Below are 20,014 nucleotides of genomic sequence, written 5' to 3'. Positions count from 1 at the left end.
GGCTTGCTGCCAAGTCTGACTACCTAAGTTCAATTCTGGCAACCCACGTGACGGAAGATGAAAAATTACTTCCTCAGGTTGTCTTCTGACCTGCATATGTATGCTGTAGCATGCACCCAGCCACATACACACTTCTAACACACAGTAAATAAAAAAATAAAATGTAATAAGTAATAAATTCTTTATTTTTAATTGTGAATGCTTAATAGTACTAAATTTAGAGCTGCCACTTTTGAAATCCATTAAACTCACTTGTGAAATAAAAAAAAAAAAACAGTGTGTGTCTGGATATGACAGTTGACATTAAGTATGGTACTATATAGTTTCATTTTTTTTTTTTAATCTTGAAAGGCTCAACCTATGCACAGCGAGTTGGTGAAGAAGATCCTAGGCAACAAAGCAACCTTCAGCCCTATAGTCACTTTGGAACCCAGAAGAAGAAAATTTCACAAGCCTATTACTATGACAATTCCTGTCCCCAAAGCTTCAAGTGATGTCATGCTGAATGGTTTTGGGGGAGACGCACCAACTTTAAGGTTACTATGTAGCATAACAGGTAAGTCATACGTGACTATAGCATAGGAAATTCTAGAAGATATTTAAATAAAGTAAAAAAAAAATGTCGCTTTGGCCATAAGTAGTCCTGGAAGCTAAGAATGTAGGTGATGTCTGTAAGCCAGTGTTTAGAAGACTGAAGCAGGTGGATTGTGAGTTCAAAGGCTGTCTGGACAACATAACAAGACCCTGTATCAGAAAGCTGTGGGGTTAGATACATTAATGCAGGAAAAGCATTTTTTAATTAACTAGGTGAGCAAAAGGTGAAAAATAAGTTATTTACTAAACAATGTTTGTATATCAAACTACTATGTACTGTATATGCATAGTCATTTTTAAAATCAATGTTTTTCATTTTATTTTTTAACCCACTAAGTTATTAGTGCTGCCCCATAAGTGCATAGTATAGGACCATCCACCAGCTGGTGGACATGGGCAGTCAGATCTACCAGTGATTACCCCTCAAAGAAAAGTGACCCTTTCTTTCCCCCAGCAGACATCAACTGCCAATATCTCCTCATTTATAGGTGGTACCTTGACAGCTCCTTCCAATCTATGCAGAATTTTCCCCTGGTGATCTTGTGTAGGTAACCCAGTTCTGTGAGTTGACTGGTCCAACAGTCCGTGTTCAGTAGACAGCATTTCTGGTTCTCTGAATCTCAAGCAGGGGACAGGATGATATAGATGTCCCACCTACTGTTGAGAATTCACAATTTCTTATTCTCAGCACTTTGAGAGTTATGCATCTCTTCGTTAACCACTACCTACATCAACAAGGAGCTTCTCTGACTGAGGTTTACATCTATGCATATAGACATAAATACTTAGAAGGCAGTTTGACAATATGACAATTTAGCAAAAACAACACTAGTTTTCCTCCTAGGGTTTATGGCTTCTCTGTAACCATGTTTAGGGTACTACACCTGCATTGTTTCCAGTGGAACAGCCTTAAAGCCAACCATGAGAGCAGTTGGTTGTCCATAAACAGTGTTGCCACAATTGTACCACTGGGCACAACCTGACTGGCAGATAAATCTTCTAGCATGCGGGATCCAGCACTGGATCAAACCATTGATTTTTTTACCCTCAGCAGCCTGTATAGCAGGCCAAGGACAGAATATGTAGTAAACAGATATTCAAATAATTTCCCTTAAATTTAATTTATCTTAAGGTGGTGTTTGCTTTTTGTTAAGTGTCATTTCTTAGTATGTAATTTTGACAGTTTATACTCTCATTTTGATTTAATTAAATTTACTTTTTTTTTTCCTTGTGGTGCTGGCAGCCGGACCTAGGACATGTTATTTGCTAGGCAAGCAAGCACTTTACTCCTGAGCTACATATCCTTAGCCCTGAAAGTTGTTTTGGTTTGCTTTCTTTTTTTCTTTTCTCTCTTTCTTTTCTTCTTCTTCTCCTCCTCCTCCTTCTTTTTTTTTTTGGACAATGAGGATTGAAAATGGAGCTGTGCACACACTAGACAAATGCTCTATCACTAATGTGTATCCCAGTCCATGTTATTCTCATTGTGCCCTTTCGTGGCCTGAAGGATTACACAGTTGAATAATCAGTTTATTTAAAAACCGTTGTCTAGAATTTTGCCCAATTATCTTCCACAATCATGCTGTTTCAGGTGGAACCACGCCTGCGCAGTGGGAAGACATCACGGGAACTACGCCACTAACATTTGTCAATGAATGTGTTTCCTTTACAACCAACGTGTCTGCCAGGTATGTGTGTGTAGCACAGGAAAGCCCATTCACTGTATTTCTTTCTTCCTCCCCCAAATGATCATTTCTTTTGTTGTTTGATGTTGTTTCTTAATTCTTTCAAGGGGATTTTGATTGTTGTTTAGTGTTAAGTAAAACCTATATTTTCTTTGACATGAATAGTAACAATACAATAACCAAGCTCTTGGCAGTCAGATTAGAATCTACGGAAAGTAAGCGTTTGTCTGCTCTGGCCGCACGATTCCGATGCTAGCTTTGGCAGCCATTGCTGACGTTTCCAGTCCCCAAGGAATGAGAAATTTCCTGTTATCCAACAAAACACATGAGGAGTTGCTTTTTCAATAGAATACCACACAGTTCAGTGTAGCTTGCCCAGTGGCTAAGGAGTTACAGGGTGTTATACACACCAGCACATTTGCATGGTACACATCGTGAAGAGGATGGAGGTATCTTCTCTTATTTCTTTTACATATAGTACTGAATCTAATATGAGTTCTCATTGGTATAGTCTCTAATGGGTATGTAAACATCTTCAAGTTTCCGGTTGGTCTGATTCAGTCTCAGTGGCTGGTGAGTCCACTGGAAGATGATGCAGTGAGAGAATGATGTTGAGAGCTTCAGAAGATGGAATGAACAGGAGAGGAATCAAGGAAAATAGGAGCTCACTCAAAGAAATCTACATCATAACGTCTGATACTGAGTTTTATTGCCAAAGACTCCAAAAGCAATCAATTTGATGTCAAGAGATTGGTTATGAAGAAGAGTTTGCAAGAATAGAAACATTTAAGTCCAATCTTTTTGTTTTATTTTGCCTTGTGAGGCGTATAATTTCTATTTGGATGTATTCACTATGCATGGTAGTGTGTTACATAATGGCTTTTTCTTCTAAGAAAAATTATTGTACATCGAGCGTATTCCCTCTTCATCATAGTCAATCTTAAAAATCTGATATATTTCTCTTTCTTGGTCCCTCCAGACTGCCTCTCTATCCTGTTGATTTCCTTGCTGTTTCCATCTTTATGTCTCTTTGATCTGAGTCCTCTTATCATCTCTCTCTCTCACTTCCTTCTTTTTCAAGAAACATTTGATGACCATATTGATCATACTGAAGGAATTTTTTTTTTTCAATTGGCATACTTTAAACTTTTGGTGACTGGTTTTCTTTCTCCTTTAGGTTCTGGCTGATAGACTGTCGACAGATTCAGGAGTCTGTTTCGTTTGCATCACAAGTGTATAGAGAAATTATCTGTGTACCATATATGGCCAAATTTGTAGTGTTTGCCAAATCCCATGACCCCATTGAAGCCAGGTTGCGGTGTTTCTGTATGACAGATGATAAAGTCGATAAGACACTTGAACAACAAGAAAACTTCTCTGAGGTGGCCAGGAGCAGGGATGTGGAGGTAAGAATATAGACATGCTGTATCCTGAGCCTTCACTATCACAGATGTAGGAAGAAGATTTGCTTAACAAAAGAAAGGTCAGTCTATGTGCCTATCAGTTGAAAGTCAAGGTCTCAAATCAGAGATTTTTTTCTAACAATTTGGACCATAATTTGATGGTCTTTATGTATATAGAAGGATTCCTGTAAAATTTATTTGAAGAAAAATTAAGTTATTGATAAACTTGTTGTATATAGGTGATTGTGAGTTTGTGATAACTATAGCAATTTTGATGATTTTATCTTCCTGGATTTTCTTTTAAAGTACTTTTTTCTGTTTAAGTGTTAGGTCAGATAAATACTTTTTTACATAGATTTTTTCTTTTTTATAAAGATTTTTTTCATCATTGAAGAGGTTTAGATACTGAAGTCCTGTGTTCTTATTGTGATGTCAAAGCTATCCAGTTCAAAGTTTATATTTAGGTATTAGACATATATTGGTCTTTGTGGAATCATGATTTTACAACATCAAAAATAAGAAAATTAAGTGTTACCATGCAATTGAAGATACTCAGTAGCAAGAAAGAATGCTGGTACATGCTTTGTTGTGTATATGACAGATGTCAATCATTAGTGTGAACATTGTCATATGTATATTCTAAGAACTGAAGATTCCAAGTACAACTACTACTTGTTTGTATAAATGACGTAAGAGTGATTGTAGACATCTTAACTGATGTTGGTTTTCTGTCTTATTTTAGGTATTAGAAGGAAAACCTATTTATGTTGATTGTTTTGGCAACCTGGTACCACTAACCAAGAGTGGCCAACATCATATATTCAGTTTTTTTGCCTTCAAAGAAAACAGACTTCCTCTCTTTGTCAAGGTAATGTATACACAAAAAATAAAAATCAGTTATGCATTTATTCAAATCCAAGAGTTGTTTTCAATTACTTTCATAATAAGAATATGTGCTTTTCAAACATTTCCAGTGATTTTACAACATATTTTACAAATGTTTACCAAAAAACATACATTTTTTTAAAAATTTTTGAATACCAAAGTATGACCAAGTTACTAAGTAGAAACATTAAATACTGTATACTGTTTCCCAGATTTGAAGACAAGTTTGTGCATTCTCTCTCTCTCTCTCTCTCTCTCTCTCTCTCTCTCTCTCATATATATATATATATATATATATATATATATATATATATATATATACATCTCTCTCTCTCTCTCTCTCTCTCTCTCTCTCTCTGTGTGTGTGTGTGTGTGTGTGTGTGTGTGTGTGTGTGTGTGTCTAGGAATTAAACTTAGGGCCTCATGCCTAGTTATTAATAGGCAGTAACTTTACTAGTGACTTATACTTCCAGCCCTCCCATTTCTTCACTGCTATTACTTTTAGATATTCATACTTAGATTTTAAAATGTATGTGACTGTCACTGATGTAGAGACCAAAAGAGCATATATAACTTTTTTAAATAATATTTCAGAAGACCCAGAATCTCACAGTACAACAAGAAATTGTTTTAGTTAGAGCTATAGATTTGATATACTTTCATCAATTCAACATAATAGAAAGTTTGATATTGAATGGGTCTATTTAATAAGGGATATCTAGGGAAGTACAGCTTATGAATACAGAAAGTAAAAGGGTGGGTGTCAGAGAAAAGAGTGTGGGGAAGGAGGAATTATTGCTTAGTATATGGAGACTGAGTTTGGGAAGCAATTCTGCATGCGTATGGATGGTACTGATAGCTAAACAACAAAGTGCATGTACTTGCACCACCAAATTACACACCTAAAATGGTTAAATACACCTAAAATGATGTTTCCTGTTACAAAAACCACAGTTAAAATTGAATGAAATTCTGATATTGCAATGAACATAAAAATATCACCCTAAGTCAATAAAACACAAGGAAAATGCAATGGGAGTCCACCTGACAAAGCAGGGACCTCCATGGAGACACAAGGTAGAGTGGAGATTGTCAGGGACAAGGAATGGAAAATGAGTGTGTACTGTCTGGGTGAATAGAAAGCTCTAGAACATGGTGGTGATTGTACAACTTCATGAGTGTGCTTCATGGCACTTAAAAATAGTAGAAATGGCCGGGCGGTGGTGGCGCACGCCTTTAATCCCAGCTCTCGGGAGGCAGAGCCAGGCGGATCTCTGTGAGTTCGAGGCCAGCCTGGACTACCAAGTGAGTTCCAGGAAAGGCGCAAAGCTACACAGAGAAACTCTGTCTCGAAAAACCAAAAAAAAAAAAAAAAAAAAAAAAAAAGAAAAAGAAAAATAGTAGAAATGTACAGTTTCGTAGCAGATATATTTTGCCACAGTTTTTAAAAAGGTAAATTAGTTTCAGAAACCTAATGTACAGAAAGGTAACCGCAAGTCATGATTATTTTATATTTGCAATTCGCTGTGAGATCTGAAGGGATCAAGTGTCCTTGCCTCAAACAAATGGAGAGTTTCATGTGAGGCAATGCCTGTGAATTAGCATGATGGTTAGCTTCATTTCATATCATGTGCATATCAAACCATCCTGTTACCTACCTTAATGTATTTACAATTTTTTCAATCATGCTTCATAAAGCAACAATGCCTGAAAGACATTTCCAAAGTGTTATTGTAAATGATGACGCCAAAGTAGAGAAGGGAAGAGCTTTGCGTCTGTGGATCTCACGTCCCTCCTTGAAGTGTCTCCCTACTGAAATTTTTTCCCTCTTTTAAACCTCATTTGATGTCAAATGGAGGTGAAACACATCTGTCTTTCTTGTTCAAGGTGCGGGATACGACTCAGGAACCCTGCGGGCGACTATCATTTATGAAGGAACCAAAATCCACAAGAGGGCTAGTGCACCAGGCCATTTGCAACTTAAACATCACCCTGCCAATCTATGCGAAGGTATTGTGAACACTGTAGTATTCTCAGGAAGCACAGAATTTGAGTTTCAACTTCTTTATAATAGACATTGAACACAAGAACATACACAAGTCATTTTTGGTATCCTGCCCAATTAAGTGATTTTTTCATTTCAGTAAAGAAAAAGCAATTCCCACCTTCTTTGGCATTTAATACTCTTTGATGGAGGCTTTTTTAAAAAATATATATTAGATAGATATGGCAGAGAAAAAAAGAGTTTTAATTTTAATGCTTTTTTGAGCTAAATGTAAAGAAAAAATAACTGGCATTGTCCCTGTTCTGGTTTCTGTGTGTGTTCCTGAGGCCATTTGGTACATCACCTCCCACCATGATGTTAGTGTGTTAGCTCCTGCTCATTACCCACTCAGAGCTGGGTCAGCTTGTAGGTTCAGAGCACTGTACTAGAATTTTACCTTTTCTTGAAGTAATTACCTGTTTACCTTATAGCCTGTCCTGTTTTAGTGATTTAAGAATTTTAAACTAGCTTTTCAATTAATGTAACATGATCAGTATAAAAATATCTTCTCCATAGGAGGACATCTGATGCACCACTAGAAGAGGTTTGTTAATTCCCAACACAGGTCTACCTAATATTACTTTCTATCTAACTCATTCTCTATGACATAATACTTTGACTATTTTGAATGTATCAAAAAAGGCAACTGGATCAGTTAAGTGATATGGGGAAAGCTTATTCTGAAAATATTGTTTTTTCTTTAAACTGATACCGTTTTAAAAGAGCCAGCTGCAGACGGTAGTGTGCACACAGCTGCTACAGTGTTCAGTTTGCTCTGCACTTGGTAAAGGGGTGAATAGTAGATGCTGGAGGGGAAGCAGGGAAATACCTAAAACTTTCAAGGCTGAGTCTGCGAAATCAAGAATCCTCTATGTTACTTTTACCCCATCATAGTTGCTACAGTATGTATTGGTTTAAATACTCATTCTTGGAAACAGATATCAGTTATATAGAAGGCTCCCAGCATAAGTTTGATGTTCTTAGTTCTTCTAAATAATTAAAAAAAGAAACTGGGTATCTATTTCCAGATAATATGCACGATGCTCCAATGCAACTGGACTGTAGCAATAGATAGTTCAACCAAGAAAATGTGATCTGATTGCAATCCCATGGCACAAATGCACTTTGGTGTTGTAGCTCTGGAGGCAGAGTGGCAGCTGAGACTCACAGGAGAGATGCACAGGCCACCTAGAGATATTAGTGTGACTGTGCTTTGACAGGTCTCTGAGTTCTCCATGTTCTGGGAAAGAAAACATTTACTTTATTTTATATCTTTTGAGGCCAGACATAGCACACAGAATTATTAATGCAGGGATGGTTTTCTATTTAGTAACTCAAGATGAAAAGCATAAAATGCCAAACATTGCATATTTAAGATATACTGAGAATTTAGTAGCTTTTTATTATAATAGAACTCGTACAGTGCCTGAGTTTCAACATAAACATTGGCGTTTGACATTTTCAATCAGGATCCATAGTAACTGGGATAGAGCCACTATCATTTCTATAAATCAGTTCTACCAGATACATTAAATATCAAGCTTTGTGGCTGCTGGTAACCTTGGGTGAGGAGTTAGTATATTTATCTTTTTTTTTTGTCTCTTTGAATGTGTAACTTTGATCATTCTTCTTTAACTGTTTGTCTTCTATAAACTGTTAAGAAAACAGCCTGAGTGTATACTGTGCACCTGCCTTGATGCCTGTAGAGGGATGTATTTCCTCTTTTCTTCTAAACATTTTCTTCCCTCTCCTTTTTTTTTTTTTCCATTGTGCATGGCATCTTGGGACATGAAGGAATCGGAGTCAGATCAAGAGCAGGAGGAAGAGGTAATTTTACAACAGTGTCACTTCTTCCTGGCCATGTCACTTCTGGAGCCCTTAATAAGAGCATGTGCTTGACCTTGATTTTAGAGAGTGGCAGCTATTCTTAGCAATTAGACCAGCAGAACTTTAGTCAACCTCCCCGGCCTATGTTTTTTTGTTTTTGTTGTTGTTGTTGTTGTTGCTTTTTCTTTTTTATCTTGTGAATGGCATTCAGAGAACCGCAAAGTCTCCTTCTTTATTTTAGCCCTCTATTTAATAGTATGTATTTTCCTACCAACTCCTAAAGGTGAGGCCATTGTCTCAGTGACACTCAGGGCTAGACTGAGGATGTCTGAAGGTAACAGTGGTCAGACACAATGGTTTGCTTTCTAGGTCTCATAGCCTCATTAGCAGCAACATTTTTCTGAGGGTGTGTCTGTGATGACATCAGCACTCTGGCAATTACTAGGGTGTCTGTTGGTGTATTTGTGGGGTTCCTGAATCCTCTCAGCTCTGATCTGCAGTGTGCAGATTTGTTTATGTGTAGCATATATAAATGAAAGTTAGTAACTTTTAGGAGTATACTGTGCTCCTAATACCAAGTCTGAAAATCATTAAGACTAACCAGCTTTCAGGAACACAGAGTCCATTCATTAGACTCCCACATTATGGTATAAACATGTACTAATAATGAGCATTCCTCAGAAAGTATATTTGTAAATCTCAAGTGTTCCACACACCTCATCAGCATGAATTTTTCTCACCTATCTTCTGTATGAAGTTACATACAGATATAGAAAACAAATTATCTGAGTGATATCCACTTCAATTTGTAAGGCAAATATATGTTTGTATTCTTTTTGAAGTTCTGAAAACACCCAATATTATAATGGAAATGAAAGAAATAATTAGAACACTCCTTAAGTTATCTATGAATATAGCAACTCCTGCTTCCTTCCTGTGTTCAACTGTTTCCAAACTAGTTATCATCATTGCATACTTTTTTAATATACCATCATTTTTAAATGTTATGCTAATGCATCTGAAATGTAAAAATACAAAGAAAAACATAATAAATGTTCTGTGCCTACAAACTTGAAATGCATGGCCTTAATTCAGAGGATTTCTCCAAATTCCCTTTTCTGTCATAGGAAGCTACAGAACAGATGTGGAGTGGCAGTCACACACACCGTCAGATGTGTGACTGGTCATTTCCTTGTGTGTGTCACTGACACACTCATTATCCTACTGTGCTCAGTGATCCCATCACCTTCACTCTTACAGTGTGACACCTACATCCCACCCTTGAAGAGCATAAAAGTGATGAAACCAACTTTGCTATGTTCACAGCGGAGCCATTTCCTTTAGACACATTGTTTTTCCTGTGAAATACTTTGAGGGAGTTTCTGCTCTCCCTAAAAGGAGTAGGTGAAAAGCTTTGAAACAGTGGCTCCCTGTTGTTATGAAATGACTTCTGTAGAATTTTTCACCCAGCGTGCTTTGCCGTTCTTTGTTTGCTCATTAAATTGGGACTTACTGCTTAAGACGGATTTCACCTTTTTCATGGCCTTTCCCCTAATATGCATTCCTCACATCAAAAACATTCCTTCTCAGGGTAACATATTCTTCCTGTGGTATCTAGAAATGATATGTGAATAGAGTTTATTTATATATACAAAACTGTAGCTGCTGCCTCTGACTTTCTTCTAGCTTGTGACGTCACTCTTATGTGCATAATTGCAAATAGGATCTTACTATGCACATGAGGGATTATGAGCCGAGAGCTGTTGGTAACCATTGAATTTGTGTATGTTTTTTCTTTCAGATCGGTATGACATCAGAAAAAAGTAAGATTTTAAATAAAATTGAGTTTGTTTGAAAGCTGGCTATAATGAAAAGAAGCATGAATTAAAATGCAAGCTAGTTGCCATTACTAACCACTATAATAATTCTATGTTTATATGATTCTTATTAATCATTAATATCTATCTGTAAAAGCGGCTTGGCCAGTTAAATCGTAACTATTCCTAATTTGTGAGCTAATTAGCAATAACTGCAATGATGGTTCATCTAAGCATTCACTTTCTTTTGACACCCTGTAGCCCCTGGCATTGCTGTCGAGCTTGTTTAGAAAGCTGCCCTGCTGTTTTGTCCATATGTCAGCATAACTTTGTCACCTCATGATTTTTTTAAGCACTGACATGACAGTATTACTTTTCACACAAAGCTACAGTGACCTCTGTAGAGAGCCTTGCCTTTGGAAGGATGCCTCTAAAAGCGATACTGTCTAATGGTTCTTAGCTGAAGCTCACGCCCTTCAACCCCCATTCCCGCCATCCTTGCACTCTTACTGTGGTGAAGTATATCTCTAAGTCTTTAGGTGAGATCTAACAGAATTCTGTGAAAATTTCCAAGGAAAGAAAACAAAAAGAAAGGAATGCAAAAATTAAAGTGTACTGGATGCAATTGCTGATCACAGTGTGTCCTTGTGTGGCTGTGTTCAAAATCCCCAACAAAATCTAGTACAGTGAGGAGACCTGCATTCACCTGAGGTTTGTAATAGTCTGTTAATATTTCCTCTTGTGATCCTAGTCTCTGTGACCATCTGGCTTCTTGTGTAGAAGAAACCCAAGTGGAATTTTATAGATCGATCTCCACCTTATGCCTTAAACACTTGAGAAAAATATTCTGACTTTTAATTTTATTAAGTATTTAGATTTATTTTGATTCATCATATCCTAGGGCGACATCCCTGAAAGCAAAGAATACAGAGCCTTGTGTCATGGTTATTTAGCCCCAATTGATTGTATTAGTCACTTTTCTGTTGTTGTGATAAAACACCATGACCAAAGCAACTCACTCAAGAAAGTGTTTTATTTTGGGCTTACAGTTCCTGAGGGTTAGAGTCCATGATGGCAGAGCAGAGGAGGCAGGCTGTTGGAATCTGGAAATTACAAACAGGCAGAGAGAACACTCCGGAAACCTCAAAGCCTGTCTGGCCCTAGTGATACTTTTCCCCCAGCAAGGCCATACCTCCTAAGCCTCACAAAACAGCCGTCAACTAGGGACCAAGTACCCCAGACTAATAGGCAGATCTCATTTAAAACACCACACTGGCGACCTATAGGCCTGTTCTTCTGAAGTCTTAGCACTTGTAATTTACTGCTGTCCTATTGGAATGGCTTTAACGGAGGCTTATCCTTATGTTCATCCTCAATCAAGATCAAAATATCTGAGATTCTGACATCTTCAATAATTTATATAACTAAACAAATCAGCATTACCACAAATTTATTTTAATATATTTTGTATTATGTGTATTCACATGTGCTAGCCTCTAAACAAATACAAATTCTCTCCAGAGAAGGCGGTTTTGTTTGTGCCACATATTATTATTGCCTTCATTGATTTTTTAAGTGTTTTTATTTTCTCTCCCTTTCTTCTTTAAGGCTTAAATAGTTCCTTCCTTTACTCCTATGTACAACTAATAGGAATTAAAAATTATTGGTCTGGGCCAGTTGAAAAAAGATACAAATGTTCCCATGTTGCTATAATGCCATGGATTCTCTTGAATGATACCTAGATAATTTGAATATCTTCCAGATTTCAAATGTAGATAAGTGTTTGGTTTTGTTTTAGCTTAATGATAATCCTTACATAATTTTCATGGAGTTATAACATCCAAAGAAGGGCTCTCTCATAAGGCCTTTACTGAAGTCTTTATGTAAGCCACCCCTGAGGGTTTCTTGCACTTGCAGTGATTAAAATAAACCTCACCCTCTATGACTCCAGTGTACTGCACAGACCACCTGATGCATGGACCAGTAGGGAGCTAAATATGCTTCACCACAGTAACACTTTGCACTTTTGTTCTGCTTTCTCATCACCCTCTTGCCTGCCCCCTTCTGCAAAGCTGCCCCTGCCCAGCAGTTTTATCCCACCTTTGCTTTGCATGGAAATAACTTGGCTTACATCAACTGTGTGTGTGTCCTGTGTGACTGTCTCTAATTTGGGTTGCCATGCATCACGTTTTAACTTTGGACTCACATTTACGTTCAGTCACAACTGTCGTTTCCATCGTGTGTCTTTCCTTTCCTTTATCCTCCTCCTTGGTCTGTCTATTACGTCTCTGAACAAGGAGGTTCCTCCGAGGAAAGGGCCATGCCTCTCAGCAGGAGATGTGTGTCATCGTTAGGTGTGGATTTCCCTCATATGAAATGCCAGTTTGCAGCTGATTCTGATGTGTTTTCTGCCATGGCTGTATGGTGGCCGGGCCATGCGGACCAAATTCCAGACCTGTGGGATTTAAAAATGTATGAACATAGTTGGGTGCGATTCTGAATTTGCTCCAACTGGCTTTCTCAGGGAGGAAATCGAGTTTCTGCAATTTCTAATGCTTTTTTTCTTATTTTTTTCCCCATGGTTTTTTGTTATGTTTTATTTTCTGACATTGATCTGTAACATCTGGACAATCTTGAGATACCTCTGTGTAATTTCACTGCGCTCTTCCTTTTGATTTGTGACTTTTTTATGTATGTCTTGAGTATTTGTGATAGCTTTGTTGTATGTATGAATGTGCTACAAGTGAGAAAATTAAGCAAGTTATTTCCTGCTCATTTTCCTTTTCAGTTATTTTTTTTCCGTTAGCCTTGCTTTGCTCTTGTTCCTTGAGACCTTGTGGATCCACCATCCCCATTCTGTTGCCCCCTCCACCACCAGGAAAAGACGCTGTGTTGTTTTGGTCCTGATTACATTTGCCAATATCTTTTTTGATTTCCATTTTACTTTCAATGTTTTTCATTCACATCGAAGATGATGGGACAGAGTCATCAGAAACATCTGTCCTGAAAAGCCACCTGGTTAATGAAGTTCCTGTCTTAGCAAGTCCGGACTTGCTCTCTGAAGTTTCTGAGATGAAACAAGACTTGATCAAAATGACTGCCATCTTGACCACAGATGTGTCTGATAAGGCAGATTCTATCAAAGTGAAGGAGCTGGCCAAGGCCGCTGAAGAAGAGCCAGGTGAACCGTTCGAAATTGTTGAGAGAGTTAAGGAGGACTTAGAGAAAGTGAATGCAATCCTGAGAAGTGGAACCTGTGTGAGAGACGAAGGCAGAGTACAGAGTTCTCAGTCTGAGCAGGAGCTAGAAGAGGAATGGGTCGTAGTCAGTGATGAGGAAATTGAAGAGGCCAAGCAACATGCACCTGTAGAAATCACTGAACAGCCATGTATAGAAGTCAGAGTAGACAGGGAGACCAAGGTCAAATCAGTGAAGGACTCCACTGAGTTAGTGAACTACCTTACAGATGACCTCAATTCATACACTTCTCCTCATGAAAAGAAGCCACAAGCAGCTCGAGAAAAGTCAGGGGAGACAAGTCAGGCTTCCGCTGTTGGCAAGAGTTCTGAGAGTAATAAAGGGAAGGCTGCGCCAGCAGAGGAGAAGCAGAGTGCCCAGAAGCAGCCCAAACCCAGCCTGGTGATAAAAAAGCCAGTTCGGAGGAAACTCAAAGAAAAGCAGAAACAGAAAGAGGAGAGTTCCCAAGGCGGCGAAGAAACAACCGAACTCAGGAAAGGTAGTTCAGAGGAGTCGGTGGATGAAGAGCGAGGCCTGGCCCCTGAACCCCTTCCCACGGCCAAGGCCACCTCTCCTCTGATAGAAGAAACTCCTATTGGTTCCATAAAGGACAAAGTAAAGGCTCTTCAGAAGCGAGTCGAAGACGAGCAGAAAGGTCGAAGCAAGCTGCCGGTCAGAGTCAAAGGCAAAGAGGACGTGCCTAAAAAGACCACGCCCAGGACACACCCGGCTGTGTCACCCTCTTCAAAGTCCTCCCCTTCCTCTAAAACTGAACGGCACTCTACCCTTTCTTCCTCTGCAAAAACGGAAAGACACTCGCCAGTGTCACCATCAAGCAAAACTGAGAGACACTCACCAGTGTCGCCCTCGGCCAAAACCGAACGACATTCGCCAGTATCATCAGGTAAAGCTGAGAAACATTCACCTGGATCCCCCTCAACAAAAAATGAAAGGCATTCCCCTGTGTCATCTCTAAAAACGGACCGACACACACCTGTGTCACCTTCAGGCAAAACAGACAAACGTCCACCAGTGCCATCATCTGGAAGGACAGAGAAACACCCTCCAGTGTCGCCCGGGAGGACGGAAAAACGCTTGCCAGTTTCACCTTCTGCGAGAACCTCAGAGAAGCAGGCACCTGTGTCGACTGCTGGGAAAAATGAAAAGCACCTGCCTGTGTCACCCGGAAAGACAGAAAAGCAGCCACCTGTCTCTCCCACCTCCAAAACAGAACGAATCGAGGAGACCATGTCTGTCCGGGAGTTGATGAAAGCGTTCCAGTCAGGTCAGGACCCCTCTAAACACAAAACAGGACTCTTTGAGCACAAAGCAGCAAAGCAAAAACAGTCCCAAGACAAAAGTAAAACTCGGGTAGAGAAAGAAAAGGGGCACACAGTAACCCAGAGAGACTCTCAGAGGGTAGAAAATCAGACAGTCAAGCGTGGCCAGAGATTTCCAGTGGCAGCAGCTTCAGAATCCAGAAGATTCCGTTCTTCCACCATCACTGTGGGGCTCAGGACAGAAGATCCGGTCAGAGAAAAGTTTGAGAAAGCCCCCATTATCAAAACACCTGAGCCGGTTCCATCAGTGGTAGCAGAAGAAAGCCGTCGGGGCAGTGAGACCCTTCAAGACAAGATGGCTGATGAGCAAGGAGACATGGACCTTCAGATCAGCCCAGACAGGAAAACCTCCACTGACTTTTCTGACATTATCAAGCAAGAGTTAGAAGACAATGACAAATACCAGGAATTCCGCCTCACTGAGGAGACAGAAAAGGCTCAGGTTCACTTAGACCAAGTCATCACGAGTCCTTTCAACACAACATTTCCACTCGATTACATGAAAGATGAGTTCCTTCCAGCTCTGTCTTTGCAGAGCGGTGCTATGGGCGGCAGTTCTGAAAGCCTGAAACAGGAAGTGGTAGCAGGCTCGCCCTGTGGCAGCCTGATGGAAGGCACCCCTCAGATCAGTTCGGAAGAGAGCTACAAGCACGAGGGCCTAGCGGAAACGCCCGAGACAAGTCCAGAGAGTCTGTCTTTCTCACCAAAGAAAAGTGAGGAGCAAATTGGAGAGATCAAGGAAGCCAAGGCAGAAACACCCGCCGAAATTCCTTCAGAAAAAGAGCTTCCTATAACGGAAGACATTAACGATAGTCCTGAAACACAGGGTGCTGTGGTCACGGGGGCTTCAGAGCCTTCTACTGAGCAATCTCAGAAGGAGGTCACCCAAGATGTGTGCTCCAAACAAGATGGTTGCCCGAGCAGCCACAGTGTATCATTAGCAAATGAAACGTGCCAGGCATTTACTGAGAAAGGGTCCTGTGATGAAAGTCAGCTCCCCCTTGTTAGTTCAGCCTCTAGGCCACAACCAGAGAGTGACACTCAGGAATCCACTACTCCCTCCGAGGTGACAAAGGCCTGCCCACCATCTGATGCTTCTGTGAAGACAGGTGAGGGAACAGAACCAAAGCCCCAGGGAGCCATTAGAAGTCCCCAAGGGTTAGAACTTCCACTCCCTAGCCGGGATAGTGAGGTCCTCAGCCCGGTGGCTGATGAATCATTAGCAGTGAGCCACAAAGACTCTTTAGAAGCCAGCCCTGTGCTGGAAGATAACTCCTCACATAAAACTCCCGATTCTCTCGAACCAAGTCCTCTAAAAGAGTCTCCTTGCAGGGACTCCCTTGAAAGCAGCCCAGTTGAGCCTAAAATGAAAGCAGGAATTCTCCCAAGTCACTTTCCTCTCCCTGCAGCTATTGCCAAAACAGATCTTGTTGCTGAAGTGGCTTCCATGCGTTCTCGGCTGCTCCGAGACCCTGATGGCAGTGCTGAGGATGATAGTCTTGAGCAGACATCACTCATGGAGAGCTCAGGGAAAAGCCCCCTCTCCCCTGACACTCCCAGCTCTGAAGAAGTTAGCTATGAGGTCACACCCAAGACTTCAGATTCAAGTACACCCAAACCAGCTGTGATTCATGAATGTGCAGAGGAGGAGGACTCTGAAAACGGGGAGAAAAAGAGGTTCACACCAGAAGAGGAAATGTTCAAAATGGTAACCAAAATTAAAACATTTGATGAACTTGAGCAAGAAGCAAAGCAGAAAAGGGATTACAAAAAAGAACCCAGGCAAGATGGATCCTCTTCGGCCTCGGATCCTGATGCTGACTGCTCGGTAGAAGTGGATGAACAGAAACAGATGGAGAGCATGGATGACGAGAGTGAGGTCCCTGTCGTGGTGACTTCAGAGAGCAGAAAAGCGTCTTCCTCCTCTGAAAGTGAACCTGAGCTGACCCAGCTGAGTAAAGGTGCTGACTCAGGACTCCTGACAGAGCCAGTTATTCGAGTGCAACCTCCATCTCCTCTCCCATCCAGCATAGACTCCAATTCCAGCCCTGAAGAATCACAGTTCCAGCCTATAGTTTCCAAACAGTACACTTTCAAGATGAACGAGGAGACTCAAGAAGAGCCGGGTAACTCAGAAGAAGACAAAGATTATGGATCTCCTTTAGCTGAAGACAGTCAGGCTCGTTCTACTGATGGTGTTGATAGGTCTTCTGATGATCTGGACAGAGAGACTCATCCGTCAGATACCTGTGATGGCCACGGTTGTGAGGCTGTGGGTCCTAGCAACTCTGCCACCCTTGCCTCCCTAGGGGTTCAGAGTCCAACACCTAACAATGCTGATGAGCAGCTGGCCATGGAAAAAGGGTCACTGGCTCCCCAGGATACTTGTGAAAATGACCCAAAAGGAAGAGAGCTTGATCCTTCTGAAGTAGAATCTACACGAGCAGATCTCCCCAGTGAAAGCTCTTCCTTGTCTTCTTTGTCTCATTGTGCAGCATCTGGAAGAAAGGAAACAGCTGAAAAAATATCCTCTCCATCTTCCACTGGAAAAGTAGAGGTCACAATAACCGATCAGACTTTGGAGAGCAGGTCAAAGGACTGTCCCACTCAAGACTCATCTACCACAACTCAAACAGATAGGTTTGCCATGGACGTTCCAATGTCTGATTTAGCTGAGACTGATGAAAATTCTGATCCTCAAATAACCAGCCCCTATGAAAATGTTCCTTCCTCATCATTTTTCTCTGGGGAGGACAGCAAAATACAAACGGATACATGTCGTACCACAGTTGTTTGTTTACCTGAAGTGTATTCTGTTGTCATCAGATCCTCTGCTGAGGATGTTGTAACGGCAGCCTCCTCTAGCAGAACCGTCTCCAGCCAAGAATCGAATTTTGAGAGCCATGACCTGGAAACTGAACCCGAGCAAAACAGTACCCTGTGGGGCACGCAGCAGTCAAATGGATCTTCCTCATCCGTATCCCCCACTACACCAAACGCACCAGCAGTCATTGGTGAGCAAGTGAGCAAAGTCATCATCACGAAAACTGATGTGGATTCTGACTCCTGGAGTGAAATCCGTGAAGATGACGAAGCCTTTGAAGCTCGGGTGAAAGAGGAAGAGCAGAAGATATTTGGCTTGATGGTAGACAGACAGTCACAGGGCACCACTCCCGATACCACTCCGGCTAGGACTCCCACTGAGGAGGGGACCCCGACAAGTGAACAGAACCCATTCCTCTTTCAGGAAGGAAAGTTGTTTGAGATGACCCGAAGCGGTGCCATCGACATGACCAAACGGTCCTATGCGGATGAAAGTTTGCACTTTTTCCAAATTGGTCAAGATTCCAATGAAGAGACTCTCTCCGAAGACCTGAAGGAAGGGGCCACAGGGGCTGAGCTGCCACAGCTGGAAAACACAAACGAGTCACTGGAACTTTCAGAATCCAAAGAAGCCATGGATGATGAGGGAGAATTGCTTCCTGATGATGTGAGTGAGGAAATAGAGGAATCAGCTGCCTCAGATCATAACCTTGACTCTCAAGTGATGGTTTCAGCTTCCTCGGAAATGCCCACAAGAGAGGCTGTATCCACAGCAGTTGAGGACCTCCCTACCGTGCAGTTGAGTGACACATCTTCTCTGAGCACTGTGAAGCAGAAGCCTTGCCCTGCCTCCCCCCAACCTGTTGTTCAGTTGGACTTGAACACAGTCACTAGGTCTGTTCATTCAGATCGGGATGACGAGTCCCCAGACTCTTCTCCGGAGGAACAGAAATCTGTGATTGAGATCCCTACTGCACCCATGGAAAATGTGCCTTCTGCTGAAAGCAAACCTCAAATTCCTGTAAGGACTCTCCCTACTTCAGGCCCAATCCCTCCATCGGTGGAGGACGAGAGCGCATTTTCTGATGAGTTCCCATCTGGTATAGATGAGGAAAGCAAGGATGATGAAGCAAAACCAAAGTCCAAAATCCCCATCAAAGCACCCACCCAAAGACCTGAGTGGCAGCTCTCCTATCCAGACACATCTCTCCAGAAGACAGCTGTTCCCCAGGGACAGGGCACACAAAGCAGAGCAGCAGACGGTAGAAGCAAATCTGAATCAGATGCTAGTCCTTCGGACGCTAAGACCAAATGCCCAGTAAAAGCCAGAAGTTACATTGAGACAGAAACAGAGAGCAGGGAGAGGGCAGAAGGGTTTGACTCAGAATCCGAAGAGGGGGCCACAAAACCAAAGCTGTTTGCATCCCGATTGCCAGTTAAGAGCAGAAGCACCCCATCTTCCAGCAGGACAGGCATGAGCCCCACAAAAGAGAGTAGGGAGCACTTCTTTGACCTTTATAGAAACTCCATAGAATTTTTTGAGGAGATTAGTGATGAGGCTTCCAAATTAGTGGACAGGCTCACACAGTCAGAAAGGGAGCAGGAGCCACCTTCAGATGATGAAAGTAGTAGTGCCCTAGAAGTGTCAGTCATTGAGAATCTGCCACCTGTTGAGACTGAGCATTCAGTTCCTGAGGACATCTTTGACACAAGGCCCATTTGGGATGAGTCCATTGAGACTATGATTGAACGCATCCCTGATGAAAATGGCCATGACCGAGCTGAAGGTATTTGCCAGCCACTGGGATTCCCTGTGCTACGCATGTCATAAATTTGATAGAGATTTTTTTTTTGTAATGTATGTTTTATTTTGTGATTTGTGTCTCATTTTCTTTAAGCTTTCTGTAGTGGTTAATGTGTTTGTGTAAGCCCTTTGTGTTTTGTGCTTTTTCTGTATACTCTTGTCTGTGAAACAATCTCAAGATTGAGTAATGAGAATGCTTATCAAAAACATAAACATAACCAAGCAACGGGGGACTTTGCCTTTCTTTAGCTGCTGCACGTAAAGCCATACAAGCTTTGAGTTTTGTTGTTCTGAAGTCCCAGGCTTAGCCTCAAGTTAAATACTTTTTGCTTTTACGCATGAGCATCTGGGTTTCATAGCACAAGGACTCGGTGCTCTGATTTCTTATCTTTGTGAACTTTAAATAATTGGTGCATTCAATTCTGTCATGATTAGGAAGCCCTTTGCTCAAAAAGATTGCTCACATCCTAAAATTCTAAATATTGTGGCTCTGTTTCGTTAATTCAGAGAGGTTGGCTTTTAGATACCATGGTAACCAAATTAAGCAAACAAACCTAA

At 41.1% G+C, this 20,014-nt stretch overlaps 1 protein-coding gene across 1 annotated transcript in view; it reads left to right on the top strand.

Moving 5' to 3' along the window:
• Ank2 (ankyrin 2) overlaps positions 1-20,014 on the top strand; it is a 218,699-nt gene that overhangs the window by 178,154 nt on the left and 20,531 nt on the right. Inside the window, exons 29-36 of the mRNA XM_059266206.1 lie at positions 352-556; positions 2,183-2,279; positions 3,454-3,682; positions 4,422-4,547; positions 6,452-6,574; positions 8,403-8,435; positions 10,237-10,258; positions 13,224-19,439. Coding sequence (XP_059122189.1) covers positions 352-556; positions 2,183-2,279; positions 3,454-3,682; positions 4,422-4,547; positions 6,452-6,574; positions 8,403-8,435; positions 10,237-10,258; positions 13,224-19,439 — 7,051 coding nt within the window. The remainder of the gene's footprint in view (positions 1-351; positions 557-2,182; positions 2,280-3,453; positions 3,683-4,421; positions 4,548-6,451; positions 6,575-8,402; positions 8,436-10,236; positions 10,259-13,223; positions 19,440-20,014) is intronic.

This window comes from Peromyscus eremicus, chromosome 6 (assembly GCF_949786415.1).
Source record: "Peromyscus eremicus chromosome 6, PerEre_H2_v1, whole genome shotgun sequence".
In the NCBI taxonomy this organism is placed as follows: domain Eukaryota; kingdom Metazoa; phylum Chordata; class Mammalia; order Rodentia; family Cricetidae; genus Peromyscus; species Peromyscus eremicus.
The sequence above is the reverse complement of the archived record's forward strand: the minus strand, read 5'-3'. Positions and strand labels throughout refer to the sequence as shown.